Source organism: Spermophilus citellus (assembly GCF_964194105.1).
Source record: "Spermophilus citellus genome assembly, chromosome: 4".
In the NCBI taxonomy this organism is placed as follows: Eukaryota; Metazoa; Chordata; class Mammalia; order Rodentia; family Sciuridae; genus Spermophilus; species Spermophilus citellus.
This window is the reverse complement of record NC_138185.1, coordinates 137,075,590-137,095,305: the sequence shown is the minus strand read 5'-3', so window position 1 is coordinate 137,095,305 and position 19,716 is coordinate 137,075,590. Positions and strand designations below refer to the sequence as shown.

Genomic DNA, 19,716 nt, shown 5'->3' with positions numbered 1-19,716 from the left:
GGGTTCGATCCTCAGGATCATATAAAAATAAACAAATAAATAAATAAATAAAGGGATTGTGTCCATTTACAACTTAAAAAAATATTTAAAAAGCTCCCTTTTATTTCAGCTGAACGAAGAAGGAAGTGGGATTACAGGCCAATACATTGCAGGCCAATACATTGCAGGCCAATACATTGCAGGGCAGGAGGGGTGGGGACCGTAGCATCTGAGCTCAGCCCTTGGAAAAGGCTGGTGAGCGTGAATTAAGGGTAGAAGGGTAGAAAGGGAAGAGCTGGGATGCCAAGTGCCCATGCCAGCCCACCCACAATTCCCATCACCCCAGAGCTAAGGCACCTCAGGAGCATGGCCTGCCACTTGGTCAGGGCACTCTGGGCCTCTGGCTGTCCACCCTGCTGTAGGCTGTGGGCTGTGGCCTCCAGTGTGCTGATCTTTTCCATCTGTACCTTCAGGCCCTGCTCAAGCCTCTTGTGCTTCCATAGGAGGGTCTCCACATTGGCCAAAGAGTCCTAGGGGGAGCAAAACCAGGTGGTTTCACAGGGCTGTCCCCTCCCTGTCCTAAGCTATCTGCTCCTCACATTCCAGAGCCTTCCTGCTAAATCCTCTTCCACCAAAGAACTTGCTCTGTCCAAACCCATCTCTTGAACCTGTCAAGGCTGCTTCCAGCTTTCTTAGCCAGGGGAATTGGGTCTAGAGTCAATTTCCAGGTAGGCAGAGATTTCCCCCTCTCTTCTGCACTCCCAATGAGACTCTGTCAGCCTGGAATTATTTTCTGAGGTCTCTATAAGTTCCACTTGTCTGTCACAGGGTTTGGGAGGCGGTGGAAAAAGTGAGCGTCTGGGTGTGTGGGAAGAGAGGAGGGCAGTGATGAGGTGTGTGGGAGGGAGGCGAGGAGAGGACAGGGCCACAGGCTCACTTTCTAGCTCCCAGGGTATTCCCCAGGGTATGACCCTGGGTGCACGAGAAGCACTGATGGGTGAGTAACTGCTCAATGTCTGATGTGCTGGAGGAGGAGGAGGGGACCCTTGGCCTGGGGAGCCCTGACTGGCTCGACTCCATCCTGCTCGTGTACCTCCTCTCCAACTCCTGCTGGGCACCTACCCCAACACCCTCACTGATTGGGGAAACTTCCTGGCAGTATAGCCAACATTCCACCTTCTCCACAGAGCTCAGAAATAGCTGGTGAGAAAAGATAAGGCAAAAGAAAGTCAGTAGAGTGTCTAGTTGCTTCAGGGGAGGTGACCCTTTGGGGGACCACATGGGGAAACCAGGGGCCCAGCTCCAGGGATCAAGTCCATGCCAAGCCAAACCTGTTGTGGGCAAATTGAGCAGGGACGGGTAGGAAAGCCCTGGCTCAGTAGCCCCTCTGGCTTTGGCTCTGGAAAGCCAAAAGGACTGTGGGACCAGTGCAGACCCTGACAGTGAGGACAAGCTGGACACTGGGGTGGTACCTACCTGCAGCTCCAGGGCCTGCTGCAGCTGCTGCTGGTGCTCCTGCCAAGCTCCTTGCAGGCCACTCAGCTCCTGTTCTAAAGCAGCCAGGGCCTGCCGAATGCCAGGAGCTGATGGGTGCCCAGTTGCAAGGAGGCGCTGCCCAGTGCTTTGAACCAGACTGATGCTGTCTCTCCGGGCATCTATCTCAGCCTGGAATGGAACTGGGCTCAGATCCTCCTGCAGGCTGAGGGCTGCAGGAGGCCCAGAGGGAAGGAGAGAGGTGAGAAAGACAGTCGAGGGGTGGGACAGAAGAGGACAGAGGAAATCAGGAGACAGAGAAAGGATGCAGGACAAATGGGAGTCAGGGGAACGGGCAGCAGGGAGGAGATAAAGTCCAGAGAGGCCCAGTGACCCTGCTGCTCACCTTGCGTGCCTGGTGCTCATCTAGCATGTGTCTGGCTCCTGCAGGGCTGCAAGGGTCACCTCGCAGGTCCATCTCAGCCCGCAGCCTCTGGGCCCAGACCAGCAATTCCTGCAGCAGTGCCTGGAGCTTCTGAGCTTGGTGCAGGGCATCCAGCAACTCCTTCCTACCCACAGGGCTCATCGGCTAGTCCTAGGCCACCAGTCCCCTCTTTCCCCATGCCCACCCACGTGGTCTCCTATCCCTTAATCCCCTCAGCACACAAGAGCCCTGTGCTGGGAATGAATGAGTTGGCAATACAGAATCTTAGGGGAAAACAGGGATTGAGGGGAAGTATAGAGACTAAGATTCTGGAGGGAATGGGTCAGTGAGGGAGTGAGGCCCAGGGGGTTCATACCACTTCTGGGCTCTGCTCTGGAGTTGCCACCAGCTGCCCATCATCTCTTGCTTCTTGTGACTGAGGCCATGGGCTGCCCCAGGTCTTCTCTGGCAGAGGTGGCCCACTTTGTGCTCAAGGGACTGCAGAAGAAGTCAGGGTCAGAGGCTGGGTAGGGGAGGCTCTGGCTGTGGAAAGCCCCTGGTGTGTGGCTTGCAGGATCTTAAAGCCCTTTCTGCCTTCTGGCTGCTAGGGACCACAGGAGGAGGCAATCATGGCCTGGACCGACTTGTACCCCCAGCTGCATACCTCCACCTGAACCTGGATGAGGCCCATTTCCTGCTCCAGCACCTTGTGTTTCCACATCAGCTTCTGAATGCTCTCCAGATCTTTCTGACCCTCTAGGGTCTGGATTAGGGATCCCTGAGGGGTGAGGGAGAGAGGCCATATTTATGGGTTTGACCTTAGATTCTGCCAGTTCCCTCACTGCAGAGGGCTAGGCAGCCCCCCAGTGGCAATGTGGAAAGAATCCTCTTAGGTAAGAATTTTTCTATGTGTGGTGCTTCCTAATATTTTGTTTCTTTTGACTCCCATCTCTGGGGAGTTGGAGACCTTGGAGGAAAAGGGGCAAGCAGCACAGAGTCCTGGGTCTCTCTGTGTGAGGGTAACTGGAGGAGGAGGAAGCTGGGTGGGCCCAGAACAGGGCCCTGTTTCACGTGGGACTTCCCAGGTTGCATGTGACGTGACTTCCTTCTGAACAGCTTTTAGCGCCTATATCTGTGTGGTGGTTGAAATTACCCTGGCACAAGCCTCCTGTAAGGTTTTGGCTTGCTCAGGGGCTGGAGGAAATTAGAGGGCGTGTTCTGGCCTCTAGTCCTATAGCACATCTGGGAGAGAAAATGAGCAGGTGGGCTGGCTGTGGAGCCTGCAAGTGGGTCTATAGTCTGTTGTTGATCCCTTATCAGACACCCCCAGTGGAACTCTGATGGGGCCAACCTCTAAGTGCCTAGCTGAAGAGTGGAACACCGGGATACTTTAGGTCTACTTCCCTGACTCAATGCACAAGGGTCCCCTTTTAACTGCTTACCTTCTCCCCAATCCTCTCAGTGATGTCATCCAGCTCTCTGCACAATGTATGTATCTCCAGGGCCCCTTCAAGCTGCTGCTGATACTGGAGCAGGTTGCCTTGGAAACTCGCCCACCTGGCCAAGGGGTGGTAGTAAAAAGGGGAGCCTGAGATGGCTGTCTGCCCATCTCCTGGCCCCCCTGCCCTGCCCAGTCTGGGACTGGCCTGTTGTTGAGTTGACTTCGCCGCTGGCAGATGGTCTTGACCTCCTCAGGGTCCTGGTTCTTGAGCTGCAGTGATAAGTCACTGATGCTCCTGATGTAGGTGTCACCCACTGTGTCCTATGGGGGAGGTGCAGGTAAGGCCACTGGTACCACCTGCTCAGAGCCCCTTCCTGGCACTTCAGTTGGCACTCAGGAACTAGGAGCAGTGTGTTTGAGGCACATGAAGCAGTTGCTTCCTTTCCTGTGGCAGGGCCAGAGGCCACCCCTGCCAGGAAGAGTGAATGATATCAGCTTAGAGTCATCAGCTCCAGAATCTCTCAGACCAGGAGATCCTCTCCCAGGGATCAAGACCAGAAGCTTTTAAAGTTAAAATGCAGGGGCTGGGGCTGGGGCTGAGTGGTAGTGCTTGCCTAGCACACGTGAGTCACTGGGTTCAAACCTCAGCACCACATAAAAATGAAATAAAGATATTGGGTCTGCCTACAACTAAAAAATAAATATAAAAAAGTTAAAATGCAGCTTGTTGGAATAAAAGAAGGAAAAAAAAAGGAGTAGAGGTACATGGTGTGTTCCAATCTTCTACAGTTTGGGTGTCCTGCCCTCAATGATTAGCCTGGGTTGAGGCCACTTCCAACTCTTTCCCTGCTATACCATCTGGCACAACATCTGTGTGGTACAATTCTACCACAAGCAAAGGACATGTTCAGATTAGGCAATGCAGCCTTTAAAAACCATCATATAGGGCTGGAGTTGTAGATCAGTGATAGAGTGCTTGCCTTGCATGTGTGAAGCTGGGTTCTATCCTCAGCACCACATAAAAATAAATAAATGAAGGTATTTTGTCTATCTACAACTAAAAATATTTTAAAAAATAAAAACCATCATATTTTTTTTTACATCAAGGGGAGGAGATCAGCACATCTGAGTTCTAACAGCTGATTGTGAATACATTGCCAAATTGCTTTCTTCTATACCACATAAGAGAAACAGTTCTGGTGTAATTCATGGGGAGGGGATAAGAAGGGATGCTAAGATACTGAAGTAGCCACACTGAGGGAGGAATTGACTACCTACTACACCCAGGCATATGCAATCTCTTTTAATTTTTTTCTGAAATAATTATAGATGCATAGGAAATTGTAAAAGAAGTACAGAGAGGCTCCATGTCCCTTCCCTAAGCTTCTCTCTTGGTGACATCTTATGTGCTATGATACAATAATAAAACCAGGAAATTCACATCGGTGTGATACTATTAACCAAACCAGACTCAACTCAGCTTTCATCTGTTGTTGCTGGTGTGTGTGTGTGTGTGTGTGTGTGTGTGTGTAGGAAAAACATATGTCTGTGCAGTTTTTTCACAGGTAGAGACTCATGTAATTGCCCCCCACCTCTGAGGCAGGCATGATCCTCAATACAGAGGTGAAGAAACGAAGTCCTGATCAGAAGGAAGCTGACTGCATGTGTGCAAGCGGTGAATGCAGAACTGACACTTGGGCCACACCCTTCTCTGTAGCCCATGTTCTTTCACTGCTCCCAGCTGCATTTCCCAAAGGGGGATGCTGTGCCCAACCCCTCCCTGGCAGAGTCCCTTACCCTGGCCGTGGCACTTCGGACCTCATGGAGCCTTCTGCAGAGCCGCAGGCAGTGCTCCAGGTCCTGGCCCAGGTCACCCGTGTTCACCATCACCTCCTACAGAGGCCAAGGGAGGGGAAGACAGCATGCTGAGCTCTGGCTCCAGGTACTCAGTCCCCTGGCACCAAGTACTGGGGTAGGAAGGGGCAGGTAGATGCTTTGGGACTACCTTCCAGGGCAACCTCCTGTCAGGGAGCCAGAGAACCATGGGCCTGTGCTCCTCCCTGCCCCGATTCTCAGCCTCCAGCTCCCAGCCAGCCCCTGCTCAGCTGGGTCTCCACCTTTTTCTGGATCCAGGCCTCTGCAAGGTCCACTCTCTGCAGGAACTCCAGGAAGTTCCGCTTGTCTTCCAGGTCCCGGCCCCGGAGAGCCACCACCTGCCTCAGCTTCTCCCAGTGCTTCTGCAGCACCTGTAGCCTCTGAGCAACCTCTCCTGCACGAAGGTGGCTCTGTGCCAGGAGAGCTTCCCCCTGCTAGGGAGAGAGGGGACAGAGAACTTGCAGGTGCCTTTCTTCCTGCCTGAGACCTTACCCTGGGTCATCCTGGAGTCCACACTTTAAAGCAGGCTATAACTTAGGGCTGTTGTTACCTTGGCAACTGAAGTCATGACCTGCTGGTGGGCCTGGACCTCAGACTCAAAGGCCTTGTGTATCTGGAGGTGCTTCAAATAATCTTTCAGGTCCCTAGGAGGGATCAGCTCTCTCAGCTGCTGTGCCCGCTCCTGAATCCAGTCCTCAGCCTGGTGGGAGTGGAAATATAATTCTGTGATGCCCCAACCTCCAGGCTGCCCCCTCAGCTGAGACCAGGTGGTGGGTTACTGGCCAGGGCCAGGGCCGGCAGTGTGTGGTATATTAAATGGGTTCCAGAGGGTAAATTAGATGTCCCAGGCCTAGCTGGCTCCCAGCCACAGGAAGTGGCTAGGTGAGGGGGCTTGTGGTGGATCTCGCTTCAGAGATATGACCCCTACTCCAGGGACCCTGAACTGTTCCTCTCATTTCCTTGCCCCTTTGTCCTGGCCTGGCTAGCACTCAAGAAACAAGTCTCCACACACTTGCTTAGAATCAAATGTTCTGTCCTCCAGCATGGTGCCTGGGAAATAATTTAACTCTCCAAATCTCAGTTTTCCTCATTACAGGATTATGGTATAAAGGTCATCTCCTTTCTTCTGTGGTGCTGGAATTGAACCCAGGGGCCCTGAGCTACATGCCAGCCTTTTTTATCTTTCATTTTGAGACAGGGTCTTGCAAAGATGCTGAGGCTAGCCTCAAACTTCTAGACATCTTGCCTCAACCTCTCTAGTAGCTGGGATTCCAGGTGTGTGCCACTGTGCCCAGCTTGAAGGTCATTTTAATCTTCCAGATGTGGTCCAAATGGAAAGCACTTCCAGATGTGGTCCAAATGGGTGGTGGGTGGCCCTCTTACCTGGCCTGCAGCCCTGGTGAAGCTGGCTATCAGCAGGGAGGTCTGCAGGGCGTGTCCTCGGCTCTCTGCCAGCTCCTTCACTAGAGCCCCGTGCTCCAGTATGCTGTGAAGCAAGTCCTGTCTCTTGGTGCCTGGGAGCACCTTCAGCTGCTCACACAGAAGTGCCTCCTGTGGGGCAGAAGCAGGGCTACTGGTTTCTCACCCTGGGAGACTAGACTCGGACTAGCCCCAGGACTCACTGTCCTTTCTTCCAGAGTCTTGGAGTTTTTTCCCTCAGCCTAACCTTGCCAAGGGCTGGCCAATCCGCTGCTCCCTGGTAACCATGTGACATGAACAGAACCAAGCACCCACTGTGGCCCCTCCAGCATTGCCCACCTCATCCCTGACCCTCACTTAAGCCACACATACTACTCTGCCCCATAGATATATCAGTGCTGCCTCTGGGTGCTTGCCATGTCCCCCACACAGGACTCGCTCCCCATCCCCAACACTCTGACTGTGCCCAGGATTCCCCGGGTCCATCACCTTCTTGTCCTGGGCAGTCAGCACCTTCTGGAAGATTACATGCTTATGGATCAACTGTTCTACCTCTTCCACCGAGCTGCCCAGGGCACCGGTTTTCAGGGATATCTGGATCAGGCCATGGAAAAGTCAGAAGCCATTGAGGGCTCTCAGCCAGCATGCCCCTCCCTGTGCTGAGGCAGTGCCCTGGGGTGAACGAAGGGCCTGGCTGTGGCTGTGGCTGTGGCTGATATAAGCACTCAGCACAGGCAGAGAAGCCACCAGTGTGAGTGAGAGCCTGGGTTGGAGCCAGCAATGCCTTGACTTCTGCACAAAGTGGGGAGTATGACCAATCTCCCTTGGGGCTTATTCTGGGGTCAGAGATGGGGAGGAGAAGGCCTGAAACTGGCCTGGGGCCCAGTGCTCCACCATGGCCACCTGAGAGGACTCACACATAGCCTCTGTCAAAGAAAATGCCAAATATTCAAGGGGAATGGAGAAGTGGAGCGAGAGATAATGCCATGTGAGGTGGGACATGCCCAGGGGACCTGCCTCCTGTGCCATGAGGATCTTCTCCAGGTGCTGGCACCGTCTGAGGAGGAGCTCTTCCTGCTCCACAGCCTGTAGCCTCTCTTGTTTCTGTGACCAGGCCTGAAACACATGGTCTCGCTCTTCCTGCAGGGCTCGTAGCCCATCCTGGACCTGGGGATGGGCACATGGAGAGGCAGGGCTGGGGATGGTGGCATGAACAAGATGGAAGTGGGTCCCAGGGGAAGCCTCTGAGGAGAGGCCTGTGTGCCATAGAGATCCCCAGGAACAGGCATGCTAGGTTAGGTCAGGGTAGGCTGGGAGTGCCAGGAAAGGGGCCCACCTCCTTGGTGGGTGTCCCTATAGCCAGAAGTGCCTGCTGGCCCAACTGGGAGGCCTGCAGTCGTAGCTCCTCTCGGGACTCCAGCTCTGCCTGAAGCCATTGGTGAGTCTTGAGATTGAGCAGGCTGCTGCTGGGCCCCTGGGAGCTCTCTTCCGCCTGCAGTTCCTGCTTCATTCTGGCTGCCCAGGAAGTGTAGTCCCACACCTGATCAAGGAGATGAGGAAGAAGCGTGGGTGGCAGGGACCTAGGCACAGAGGCACAATTGTAGCCCACTGGAATACACTTGCACATTGAAGCCACCTGAGCTGTCCAGGGTTGGGGCCTCAGGTGCTTGGAGCTATTGACACCTGTTTTTCCATCCTCCCTGGTCCATGAACCTTCCATGTGTGTCAGGCCCTCGCCCTCACCAAGACTTACTTCCTTCCTAAGCACTTGCTGCCCTCCTGCTTAGCATCCCTTGTCCTTCTTTACCATCTCTAAAAACTTTACCTGGAAAATTGGTGAGAGGAGATGGTTGGCAAAGGCTGCTGAGTAAATAGCTCCCCTGCTCTTCTAGGGCTGAGGCCTTCTTTGCCTCTGCAGCCTTCCCTGTCCATTGATGTCTTCCTGCTCTCCCACTATGAGCTTCTGAGCTAACATTTACAGTTGTCTTCTATTTTGTTTTTTCTGTAAGAGATTGAACCTAGGGGCACTTAACCACTGAGCCATATCCCCAGCCCTTTTTTATATTTTATTTAGAGACAGGGTCTGGATGAGTTGCTTAGGTCCTTGCTAAGTTGCTGTCTTCTATTGATCTGTGGATGATCATAGTGTCAGAGCTGGAGGGACTTGGGCTTTTGTCCAAACAATGCATAAGGGAAAGGGGATAGTGACACCATGTATGTGTCAAATTATAGATGCTTGACTGGCAGAGAGTAACAACCTAGAGCCAAGTGCCTTGCTCAGAGTGCTACAAAATGACAGAGTGGCACCCTAAACTCAAGCCTTTTCATAGTGTCATAGGTTGAGCTTCCTGGTCTACCAGGCATTGGAACACAGGGACTCCTGGGACCTCACTACCAGGGTCACTGTTCTCATTTGATTCCTTGGTGTATTAGGCTCATGTCCCCAATGTGGGTGGGTTCCATGAGGGCAGAAATTTCATCTTCCATATCACCCTCCTTTCTCCACCCACAGCTCCTAGCAGAGGGCTCAACACAGATGTTAAATAGATGCAGGTTGATCCAGAGGATATTGTCTAGAACATCTGGGTCTCCAATAATGGGCTCTCACTTCTCAGCCCTGGCCAGGACCCTGTCACTCATTTGTGCTGGCATTCATCCAAACCTGAGAAGTCCCTGCCATGTCCCCTGGGCTCCACCCATGAACAGCCAGACTAACATCTTGATGGGCTCATATTTTTCATGTTGTTGTCCCATTCCCCCACAAAGACACCAGTTTTCTTTCATTAGTGCATGCACACACAAAGTATAATACAACGCGCGCGCACACACACACACACACACACACACACACACACAGAAGCCCCTCAAAAGGGGAAGAAACTCTCACTGCTGTGTGGAAGCGGGCCAGGAGGCATGCCCGCTCCAGGTGGGCCCTGCGCTGCTCCACTTGCAACCACAGGTTCTTCCAGGCCTGTGTCACAGCTTGCTGCCTCTGCTGCATGGCATGGGCCTGAGGCCCTGGACACAGCTTCTGCACCCTCCCTCCAGCCTCCAGCAGTTTCTGCAGCTGTTATTATATAAGGGATAGAGAGGAAGGGTTGCGTCCTCAGAGGCCTGACCATCCCAAAATGTGTCCCACCAGGGAAAACTCAGGTCCTCCTTGGGTCATGCCCTGCCATGCACAATGGGCCCTACTGGAGGCTGAGGGACAGTGGGGGAATCTAGGAGAACAGATGGGCCAAGCCAGAGGGACCTGCAGGGCTCAAGTGGGGGAGGCAGCCCATCTGCTTACCTGCTGCTCAGAGAGCGCAAGCTCATGCTCGAGACCCTCCTGTCTCCTCAGTTGGGCTTCCACCCCATGTAGGTCCTGGGCCACATCACTGGGGAGGCTCATGGCTTTCTCCTGAGGACAGCAGAGGTCCACCAGGGTCAGGAATGGTGGGTAGGGTACTGAGCCTGGGAAGGACCCACTTCTACAAAGAATCCCTTCCTCCCCCTGAGCTCACACCTGGACCTGGGTAAGGGCCTCCAGCAGATCTCCATGAACTCTGAGGGTGGTCTTGGCATCTTGGAGCAGTTGGCCTCGAGCCTGGGTCAGCTCCCATAGCTCTGACCAGGCAGCCCTGATGGCGGCACATGGGAGACCAGCAGGGGATCAGCCTTGAGTTCCCCTCCCTTGTTAGGTCTGTTCAACCCTTCTCCTCCCTGGGTTGTATCCATAACTTGTCCAAAGCTCCTGAATGGGCCTCTTCCTTAGTGCCTCCTGCCTTTGGCCCATCTGCAAACCTCCCTCCTTTCCAGGAGTCTCTCTCTAGCTTCACTGTGAATCTGGTCCCTTGCTGGTATAATGCTCAGCACTTAATTGATCTCTCTCCTATGTGATACTCCTTACATCTTGCATATTTGATTCTCAATATATCAATCAGATTACAAATGCCTTGGGGGCAGAGGACACATCTCTTCATTTCTCATTTGCCAGCAAACTCTGGCTGAGCTCAAAGGCTTCCACCACGCCAGGCCCTGTGCTAGGGGTTATGAAAAGTCATAACCTTGCCCGAAGCTCACAGGCTGGGGGTGGATCCATACCAGCTGGGTGGAACCTAGGAAAGTGGAGTGTAAGGGCTGCGTAGGAGGCAGTTATGGGAGCTGGGGGAGCCCATGGAAAAGCCCCTTCCCTGGCCCAGGAAGTCTTCCTGCATCTCCTCCTACAAGTTCTGGGAAAAAGCCCTGGGCAGGGCTCTCTCGCCTCACCTCCCAAAACAGACCTCAACCTGTGGTCTTCCCTGGCACCAGCCCCTCTCCAGATGGACAGGCAGAACCTGTGTGGGCCTTGGAGCATGCCACCCTCTTTTTTATTTATTTATTTATTTATTTATTTATTTTTATAATCTTTTTTTTATTGGTTGTTCAAAACATTACAAAGCTCTTGACATATCATATTTCATACATTAGATTCAAGTGGGTTATGAACTCCCATTTTTACCCCAAATGCAGATTGCAGAATCACATCGGTTACACATCCACATTTTTACATAATGCCCTATTAGTGACTGTTGTATTCTGCTACCTTTCCTATCCCCTACTATCCCCCCTCCCCTTCCCTCCCATCTTCTCTCTCTACCCCATCTACTGTAATTCATTTCTCTCCTTGTTTTTTTTCCCATTCCCCTCACAACCTCTTATATGTAATTTTGTATAACAATGAGGGATGCCACCCTCTTTAATACCCCAGACTCCCTGCCCGACACCTTCCCCTGATCCCAGCCCCTGCCCCTATCTCCTGCACTCACTGCAGTTCCTGTTGCTTCCGATGGACCTTGTGAGCAGTGTTCTGGCCATGTTCCAGGAGGCTCTTTGCCAGCTGCTGACAGGCTGCCACCCGCTGGCCACCCATCTCCGTCTGGTGCTGAAACTTTGCAAACTTGGTACAGAGGTGCTGAGGAGAGAGGGTAAAGGATAACTCGTGTGGCACCCACTGGTCAGGCAGCAGGCAGCCTGGGGAGTGGGGCATCTCAGTGACCTACAGGAAAATGTGGGGTTGGACAGGCATAGCCTGCCTACTCTACTCTGAAGGCCTGTCCTTAGCTAGGACTCGTGACTCCACTGCACCTTCTCCATCTAACCCAGCAGGACCAGCTACCTTTCCCCCATAACCTGCCCCAGTCCTTCCCCCACCCCCCGCCCCCTCACCAGCACGTGCTCATAGTCCTCTCCAAGGCTCTCCTCCTTTCTGGCCACCTGCTTCTGGCTGGCCAGCCAACTCTTCAGATCCTCAGCCTCCCTCATGAACTCATGCAGCTTCAGGGTCCACTCCAGCTCTCGACCCCTGTGGTGACAGCCCATGGTTCCCAAGGAGTTAGTTGCTGTCCCCCTGGGGACAGCTGGGCCAGTTGAAGGGAGTGACCTGAAGGATGGGGGTTTTCATGGTCTCTGCTTAAATTATGATCCAGGATTCAGGGAGAAGCAGGCACAGGAAGACCAGGGGAAGGTAAAAGGAAGGTATAGATGTGGGGAAGAGATGAATGGTCTTAAGTTGAGGCATCCAGTTCCTGCCCAGTGGGCGATGATTGAAGAATTTATGTATAAACAACAAAGATATCCTTCTCCTGATGTATCTATATGGGCCTGGGGTCACATGTACCAATTTACGGCCGTGACATGGGGACAGTCAATTGCGGCTAAGACCCCTGAACCCACTGATGAGAGGGGTTGCAAAGCCTCTCACCGTGAGGCTACCAGCTCCTGTAGCACCCACAACTGTTTCCGGAGCCTCTCCTGCATCACACCCAGCTGCTCAGGGGCCTCTGGACCAGAGAGGGTTTGGGCTTTCTGGTCAAGTTTCTCCATGGAGCTCCAATGAAGAGCTAGTTCCTCCTGCAGCACCTGCCAACATAAGAACCCATGCAAGGCTAGGACCCAATGACTCTTCATCTATCCATCCACCCACCCACCTGCCCACCCTCCCCACACCTATCCATTCATCTTCCATCCATTCACTCATCAACTCATACACTCATCCGTCTACCCATCCACCCCCATTACCCAAATCTGATGACGTACTGACTGATCCAGAAAATGAAGACATGGTCTGTGTCCTCAGAGGGCTCATTGTTTAGCAGGAAAGGGTGAATGGTGGATGGTATGGGCCAAGGAAGGGAGCAGCACACTAGACCCCAAGCTCAAAGTGTAAGAGGTGGACAGAATAAAGGAAGCCTGGGCCACGGGCTGCATGGGACCAAGACTCTAGGCATATCCTAAAGGAATGGTTCACTAAAGGTTCTCAGGCACAGCACACATGGAAATAGTAGTGTCATGGGGTCCAAGCTGTGGAGCTTGTGTGGTTCTGAGAGTTCAATTCCAGAAATGAGGAGGGGGCTTCCAGGCCTCCTTCCCTTTAATTAGGGCATACTGTGGGAGGAAGGAGGTTTCAGGAAGGGCATCTGGTTAACTCTAAGGGTGATATTCAAAGCCTGAGAGGAAAATACCATGGAAGATGTGGGGTGAGCTGGAGCAGGTGCCCCTGAAGGAGTAGAAAAGTGTTGGGGAGGAAAGGGAGGAAGAGGAAGCAGAGACACCCAGAGGCTGAGGCAGCAGGGAGAGGCAATAGAGGGAGAGTGTTCCCAGGTCCCAGCACTCGGGTTGCCTTGGCAAGAAGGAGCGCCGGGGAGGAGGAGGGTGCTGTAGGAGTTGGGTGGGCAGTGGGCCTGTCTTCAGGAAGAAAAAGCAGGGCTCTGTGCCTCCGAGAAGTCATATGTTCCCTTTGGGGGTGAGACAGACCCCCTCTTCATGGTCCACCACCACCCAAGTCCACCCTGTGGGGTTGCTTAGGACAGGGTACCTGGTGCTTCCTGATGAGTTCCAAGGTAGCTGCCTCGTCCCTGCCATAGTCCTGACTGCTTGCCAGTGGCCGCTTCTCCTCTATCCAGCCCTCCAGCTCAGATGCATGGAGAAAATACTGCCAAGAATAGTACCACTCACCTGGGTAATCTCAGACAGAACCTTCTCTCACCCACTGAGGATACTGTGCTTACCAGCAGCCTGCATAGAGGGGCTTCTGGCTATATGGGGACCAGCCAGCTCCTGGCGCAGGCTCTCACCACTGACTTCCCTCCCTGAGTGTGCACAAATGCTCCCTCACAGGGGCTGCCCTCCCCTGACCTTGTGCTTTCTCTATCCTACCTGTTGGAAAGCGATGGCCTGCTGCAGGCAGCGTGACTGCACCTCACATGCCTGCTCCAGCTCTGCCCAATGGCCTTCCAGCTCCTTGCACTGCTCCCTGATGTGCTGAGCATGGGGGTGCCCAGAAGCTGCAAGGTTCTGGCCGGAACATAGCACCCGTTGCACCTGCCCTTGGTGGACTCTCAACTCTGCTTGGAGTTCCTGCCACAGGAAAGCATGACAGGCATTGCCTCTGAAGTTCCCTTAACCACAGGGTCCAGAGCAGAGGCATGGAAGTGACTTCAGCACTCAGTTGTGGTAAGACCCCAGATCAAGAATAGCTAGGGCAGAGATATGGAATCCAGGAAAAGGGACTTAGAGGCCAGAATACCCTGAGTAGTGGCAGAAGGCTCCTAAGGTCTGGGAATGGGATGTCAGGGGTCCTGGGAGGAAAAGGGGCCACCACCTTGTGCTTATGTTGAAGGCTCTGGGCACTATCCCAGCACTGGGTGTAGCTGGTAGGGCTGGTCCTGGGCATGTGCTCAGCCACCCATGTGAGCTCCAGGTTGCTCAGGTGATCAAATTCATATAGCTCAACTGAGGCTTGCAACTGTAGACACTGGGTGGCCAGATGGCTCTGCAGGGACTTGAACCTGAGTGGAGGGAGAAGATGGGAGAAGTTGGGAATGGGGCCAGGACCAGCCAGGGACCTATGAAGAACAAGGCCAGCGAATACAAGAAAGTCATATTTGAAAAAGGGTAGGCAGCTGGAGGTACAGGGCCCACTTCACCACCCAGGGGACCTGCCTGACCAGACAGGGGTGTCCTGCTTAGGATGCCCACTGGGATCTCTGACCCTCCTACTCCAGAACATCTCCACTCAGAAAGAAAGGAGGTTTGGACATCCAGGTCACATAGTTGCCACACTTTGGGCCTTTGGGTTAACAAAGGATGAGTGAGAGGACACAGCAGGGTGAAGACAGAACAGAGGTCACTCTGTGGACAGGGCCTCACCTCTGTTGGCACTTCTGGATCTCCTCTAGGATGGTCTGGGAAGTGACCACACTATGGGCCTGGGAGATGAGGGTAGCCATCTTGCTGCCCAGTGCCTGCCTTTCATCTTCCAATTGGCAGTGCTGTTTCTGCAGCCTTCGGATTGAACACAGGTTGGACCCCATTTCTGTACTCTTCAGGGCTCCCTCTAGCTGCTCCATCTTCTCCTTGGCATCCTGAGTAGGGCCACAGGGGGTATATTAGGCTTTCCATTTTAGCACAGCAGATGAGACTCAGGTCTTACAATACCAGACTCACCAGGGACCTATCGCTGTCATCCCCAACCTGTAGTGCCCATACACTGTTCCCTGGCCCCTCATGCTTCTTTCTTTCTGGAGGACTCAAGTTGTTGACTACACCTGGAAACAGAAGAGCCACTCTGGCCTTCTGATGGGTAAAGCCATGCTCAATTTGCTGTGGGCCAGAGGCCTCCACAGGTTACAGGACTTCATGGTGCCATTCTAGAGGCAGTAGAACACCCAGACTCCTTCCCTCTGCCTTCTGTCTTGCCTGCTCCCACCCAGCCCCAGTCCAGCAAGTCTCCCTCCTGTAACCTGCAGCAGTCCCAGGAGCTGTTCCTGCTGTCTAGCCTGCTGAAGCACATCCCCACGCTCTGCCATCTTGCAATTCAACTCCTCCCACTTGTGCCCCAGGCCCTGAAGCCTGGACTGTATGTCTTCCTGGGCATGCGGACTGCTGCACAATAGCTCTCTCCCAGCCTGGATCACAGAGACAAAGGCACAAGGCAATTTTCTGGGTTGCTGGACCACAGCAGGCTGGACCCAGGGGATAGGGGAGCAGGTGACAGGCTGCAAGCTGCTTTCCACAGGTTGTCTGGGCTCCAGCAGTTCATGTGTCCCCTACCTAGCTATGGGCAGAGGAAAGAGGGCGAGTAGAGTTGGGTGAGCAGGCCCAAGTGGAAGGTAGGGAAGAGCTTTGTTCTGGCGAAGGGGCAGGCTCTGAGGCTTGTCCTGGAGAGTGGAGGGAGCAGGGGTGGTGGCAGCTTTCTATGTTGGTTTGGGTACCAAGCAAAGGAACACCCAGCCGAGTGAAGGAAATAATTAGAATTGACTGATTCCATGGTAATTAGAATTGACTCTTCTTTCAATGACTGTGCTCCATGAAAACGTGTAGGCTAGTGTGGACTGTCTCAATGCAGTGTCCCCCACCTGTTGCAGGTCCTCCATATGCCCACGGGTGGCTATCAGCTCCCTCTCAACTGCTTCATGCCGCCTGAGTTTTCGCAGAATGCTGCTGGGTGCTCGGGAGGGCTCATGTGCTGCCACTGACCACTTCTCCTCCATCCACAGCATCAGCTCCACCACGTCCTGCTTCCATTCCTGCCCCCAAACCAGGAATGCTCAACAACCAGAGGGTGGTTATCATAGCCTGGGGACAAGGATGGTGCAGGGACCTACCTATATAAGGGGCCTCAGGGACCCCTGTGGGGAAAGCAAGACCCACAGCCAATTTTGGAGCATGAGGGAGATGGAGCCTGAAGTTACTGCTCAACAAATTGGGGACAGGAACACTGTGCCCAGATAGGAGGAGTGCCTGTCAGGTTCCCACTCCTCTAGCCAACATCAGGTCATGTTTGGCCATCTTGCTCTGATAGGCCAAAGCTCTGGGAGGCCTGTGGCCTGGCCCAGCCTAGAGCTGTTCTGGAACTGAACAAATATTCACAGAACCACAGTCTGGTCTTGCATGACCCATGTAAAACCCTAGAGTGTGCCAGAAACTCAGGGAAAGGGGATAGCAGGGTGAGGCAGTGGTGGGTTAGTCAAGGGGCCTGCACTTTAGGCCTGGCCCAGTCTCAGACAGCCAAGTGGCCACAGTTCATTATCCTCATCAGGAAACACCTGAGGCACAGAGCCTGCCTCTTAGGAGGTGCTGCAAGGAGGGACGATGTGATGTGTGGGAAGAGTGCTCTGTAAGCGGAAATGCTCCCTGTCGTCACACGGTTAGCACACAGGTGGACTCTCAGGCACTGATCTTGGGAGGCCTCCTATACCCAGGGAGCCCCTTACCTGAAGCTGGAGGGAAGCCAGCAGCTGCCCTCTCCTCTGCTCACTCCTCTCCTGGACTCTGGTCCACTGTACCTGGACACTCTGCAGCTTCTCTCTGACCCTGGAGGTGGGGGAGGGGAGGGCTCCTCTCTGCCCTGAGGCCCACCCAGCCCAGGTACACCCCTCTGCTTTCCCACTCTCCAGCCAGCACAGCAGTCTGCACAGGAGGAGAAAAAATAGCAGGCCAGGCTCACCTGGGCGCAGCAGGATGTTTGTTCTGAACTAGCTTCTTGCCATGGGCCTGCAGAGCCTCTGCTCGAAGGTGCAGGGCTCCCAGGAGCCACCCAAAGGCCTGGTGTTGCTGTAACAGGCTCTGGGCCTCCCTCACATCTTCCTAGGGTTTAGAGACCTGAAGTCATTCCTGGGAGGACGAGGGCAGCACCATCTCACCCACCATGGACCCAGGGGCCTCGTGCCCAGCCAGGCTTCTGGGCCCAAGGAGATGAACTCCCTCCAGTGATGGGGGATTGATAACCCAGTAACAACCCAGTTCCATATCCCTGGTTCCATACCCCCAGGTTGTCCAGGCTCAGGAAGGCCTTGTGGTTGGCACAGGTGGCAATGAAACCATCCACTTCTTGGCCAAACGTATGCAACTTCAGTCCCTCCCACAGCCTCTGCTGTCTCTGCTCCCATGCAGCCTTCAGCTCCTGGCCACAGTGGCCCAGAAGCCGCAGAGCACTGGCCACCTCTTGGGAATGTGGGGAGTCCAAGGCTGCCATGGTCATGCCCTGAGCTTCCAGCTGCTGTAACCTGTCCAGGACAATAGGCAGAGGTTCAACCCCTATCTGGCTCCTCTCCCAGCTTCCTCCTCTCTCATCTCCATGCTTCCTTCACAGTGGAGCTCTGATGTGAGGGTAACTGGCAGGAGGGGGTCTGCCAATCAGTTCACCTGTCCCATGGGACAGCCACACCTGGGTTCATGAAGGATGCAGTGAATGTAATGGGCCCAGCACAGTGCTTAGGACCCAATAGTTCCAAGCTCTCTGCCATGCCACACCTTCACTTCTGTTGACCATCCTCTAAATGTGGCTGGCTAATGGCCAATGCCAAAGCAAATGAACCTGTTGGGGCAGCACAACTAACAGAGACAGACCACTCAAACCACATGTATGCCTGCATCCAGGGCCACTGCAAGCCCACATGGAGCCTTTGCACAAGTAGGACAGGTGATCCTTTTAACTGGGTGCAGTCATACAGATGGGGAATAAGTGACACCATTGTGAGAAGTAGGAAAAAAACTCTACTTCCTGTGAGCTGCTGCAGCCTGAACCAGGTAATGGGGTGTGGCAATCAGAGAGAGGGCAGATGTATCTCAGGGTCTGTTTGACATCTGCCATGCTCCTGAAGACTGGCCCACAGCCTGAGCACTGCCTGTGGTGGCCCTGCCCGTTGGGCCATCACATCATCCCTGCAGGACAGGCATCACTATACCGAGGAGGCAGGTATAATAGTTTATGGATGGATTCTGAGCCATTTGACTCCAGGGCCCACAGGGTTGGCCTCATCTAGAATGCAGCACTAGATTGCCCTGATGGGGTGGCATCTATTAACTCACCTGGAGGGGCATGTGGGCCTGCACAGCATAGAGCCTCCCAGGCAGCTCAATATCCTGGGGCTTCCCCAAAGTCTATGGGCTTCCTGACCTGAGCCTAGGTCCCTCCTGTAAACCTCCCTCAGGTATCACTCCCCCAGTGACCACACTGCTTCCTGCTCTCCTTTTCTGGACTCGAGGGCCTCAGGCTTCACCCAGCCTGAAGTGCACCCTGCCTGACCTCCCTTCCTGACCTTTCTTGCTGCAGGTGGATCTCTTCCTGCAGCTCTCCATGTTTCTTCAGCAGCCGCTGGCCTGAGGCTGCATCCACCAACTCCTCCTCGTGGCACAGTCGAGCCTGGATACCCTCTGCCCACAGCAGCAATTGCTGGCTCTCCTTCAGGAAGCTCTGCCAGGCTCGAGCCTCAGCCCACACCCGGTTCTGTTGGGTCACCTGCCCCTGTGCTTTCTTCAGCAGGCCCTGCAGCATCTCCATCTGTTCCTGCAGGGGTTGGCTCTCTGCAGGGCCTAACTCCTCCACCCTGGGAGACAGGCAACTGCATAGTCAGTGCCCTATCCTGGGCCCTGTGTTCCATACATATGTCATCTGCTCAGTCTTGTATTTCCCAGGAAAGTGTTAACAACTCTGAATGCCCACTCCACCCTGACTTAGGGGCAGCATGGACACATGGCTCTTTCTTTCCCCAAGAGCACTCTCATGCTGTCTCCCACCTCTACCCAGGAGGTGGGAGACAGCATGAGGATGTGCTTCTTCCCATCCCAGGTTCCGTCCCCTTCCTCATTGCATTGCCTTGCTCAGACCTCCCTCTGACTTTACTGCCTCCCAGGGCACTGTCACCAGTCATACTTTACAGCTACTCTCTGGAGGTAGTGGATCCTCTTCTCCAGCACCAGGACCTTCTGCTGGCTCAGCTGCAGGGCACAGTGACTGGCCTCAGAGCTCTCTGGCTCCAGGGCCTCCAGTTGGAGTAGAACGTCCTGCAGCTGGGCCTGTGTGTGTCCATATTCCTGCAGAAAACTGCACACTTCCATGCTGTGTGCCAGCTGCAGGCCCTTCTCCTTCTTCAGGGCCTCTAGCTGGCCCCACCTGGGCAGAGGGTACAGGGATGTCTCTATCACAGGGACACCTTCCCATCCATTTTGAGGCCCTGACCAGAATCTTTTATGATAAGCTGATAGACTGGCTATCCCCTGCCCTCTTGTCTGTCCCTGACACTGTCATTATAGGAGGCACCAGACCTTACCTCCACCCTGTCCACATCACCTGGCACTC

General features: G+C 53.9%; 1 protein-coding gene across 1 annotated transcript in view; it reads right to left on the bottom strand.

Moving 5' to 3' along the window:
- Positions 1-19,716, bottom strand: part of SPTBN5 (spectrin beta, non-erythrocytic 5) — a 48,130-nt gene that overhangs the window by 11,835 nt on the left and 16,579 nt on the right. Inside the window, exons 18-49 of the mRNA XM_081291592.1 lie at positions 19,291-19,530; positions 18,677-18,964; positions 17,401-17,641; positions 17,083-17,222; positions 16,850-16,949; positions 15,992-16,162; positions 15,377-15,541; positions 14,784-14,998; positions 14,236-14,422; positions 13,791-13,991; positions 13,450-13,566; positions 12,337-12,494; positions 11,802-11,937; positions 11,402-11,547; positions 10,120-10,234; positions 9,904-10,014; positions 9,499-9,678; positions 7,948-8,151; positions 7,629-7,778; positions 7,101-7,205; positions 6,576-6,743; positions 5,743-5,892; positions 5,435-5,626; positions 5,115-5,210; positions 3,523-3,638; positions 3,319-3,433; positions 2,541-2,654; positions 2,253-2,374; positions 1,859-2,021; positions 1,456-1,644; positions 1,102-1,179; positions 337-509 (exon numbers count right to left, since the gene is read on the bottom strand). Coding sequence (XP_081147718.1) covers positions 337-509; positions 1,102-1,179; positions 1,456-1,644; positions 1,859-2,021; positions 2,253-2,374; positions 2,541-2,654; positions 3,319-3,433; positions 3,523-3,638; positions 5,115-5,210; positions 5,435-5,626; positions 5,743-5,892; positions 6,576-6,743; positions 7,101-7,205; positions 7,629-7,778; positions 7,948-8,151; positions 9,499-9,678; positions 9,904-10,014; positions 10,120-10,234; positions 11,402-11,547; positions 11,802-11,937; positions 12,337-12,494; positions 13,450-13,566; positions 13,791-13,991; positions 14,236-14,422; positions 14,784-14,998; positions 15,377-15,541; positions 15,992-16,162; positions 16,850-16,949; positions 17,083-17,222; positions 17,401-17,641; positions 18,677-18,964; positions 19,291-19,530 — 5,046 coding nt within the window. The remainder of the gene's footprint in view (positions 1-336; positions 510-1,101; positions 1,180-1,455; positions 1,645-1,858; positions 2,022-2,252; positions 2,375-2,540; positions 2,655-3,318; positions 3,434-3,522; positions 3,639-5,114; positions 5,211-5,434; positions 5,627-5,742; positions 5,893-6,575; positions 6,744-7,100; positions 7,206-7,628; positions 7,779-7,947; positions 8,152-9,498; positions 9,679-9,903; positions 10,015-10,119; positions 10,235-11,401; positions 11,548-11,801; positions 11,938-12,336; positions 12,495-13,449; positions 13,567-13,790; positions 13,992-14,235; positions 14,423-14,783; positions 14,999-15,376; positions 15,542-15,991; positions 16,163-16,849; positions 16,950-17,082; positions 17,223-17,400; positions 17,642-18,676; positions 18,965-19,290; positions 19,531-19,716) is intronic.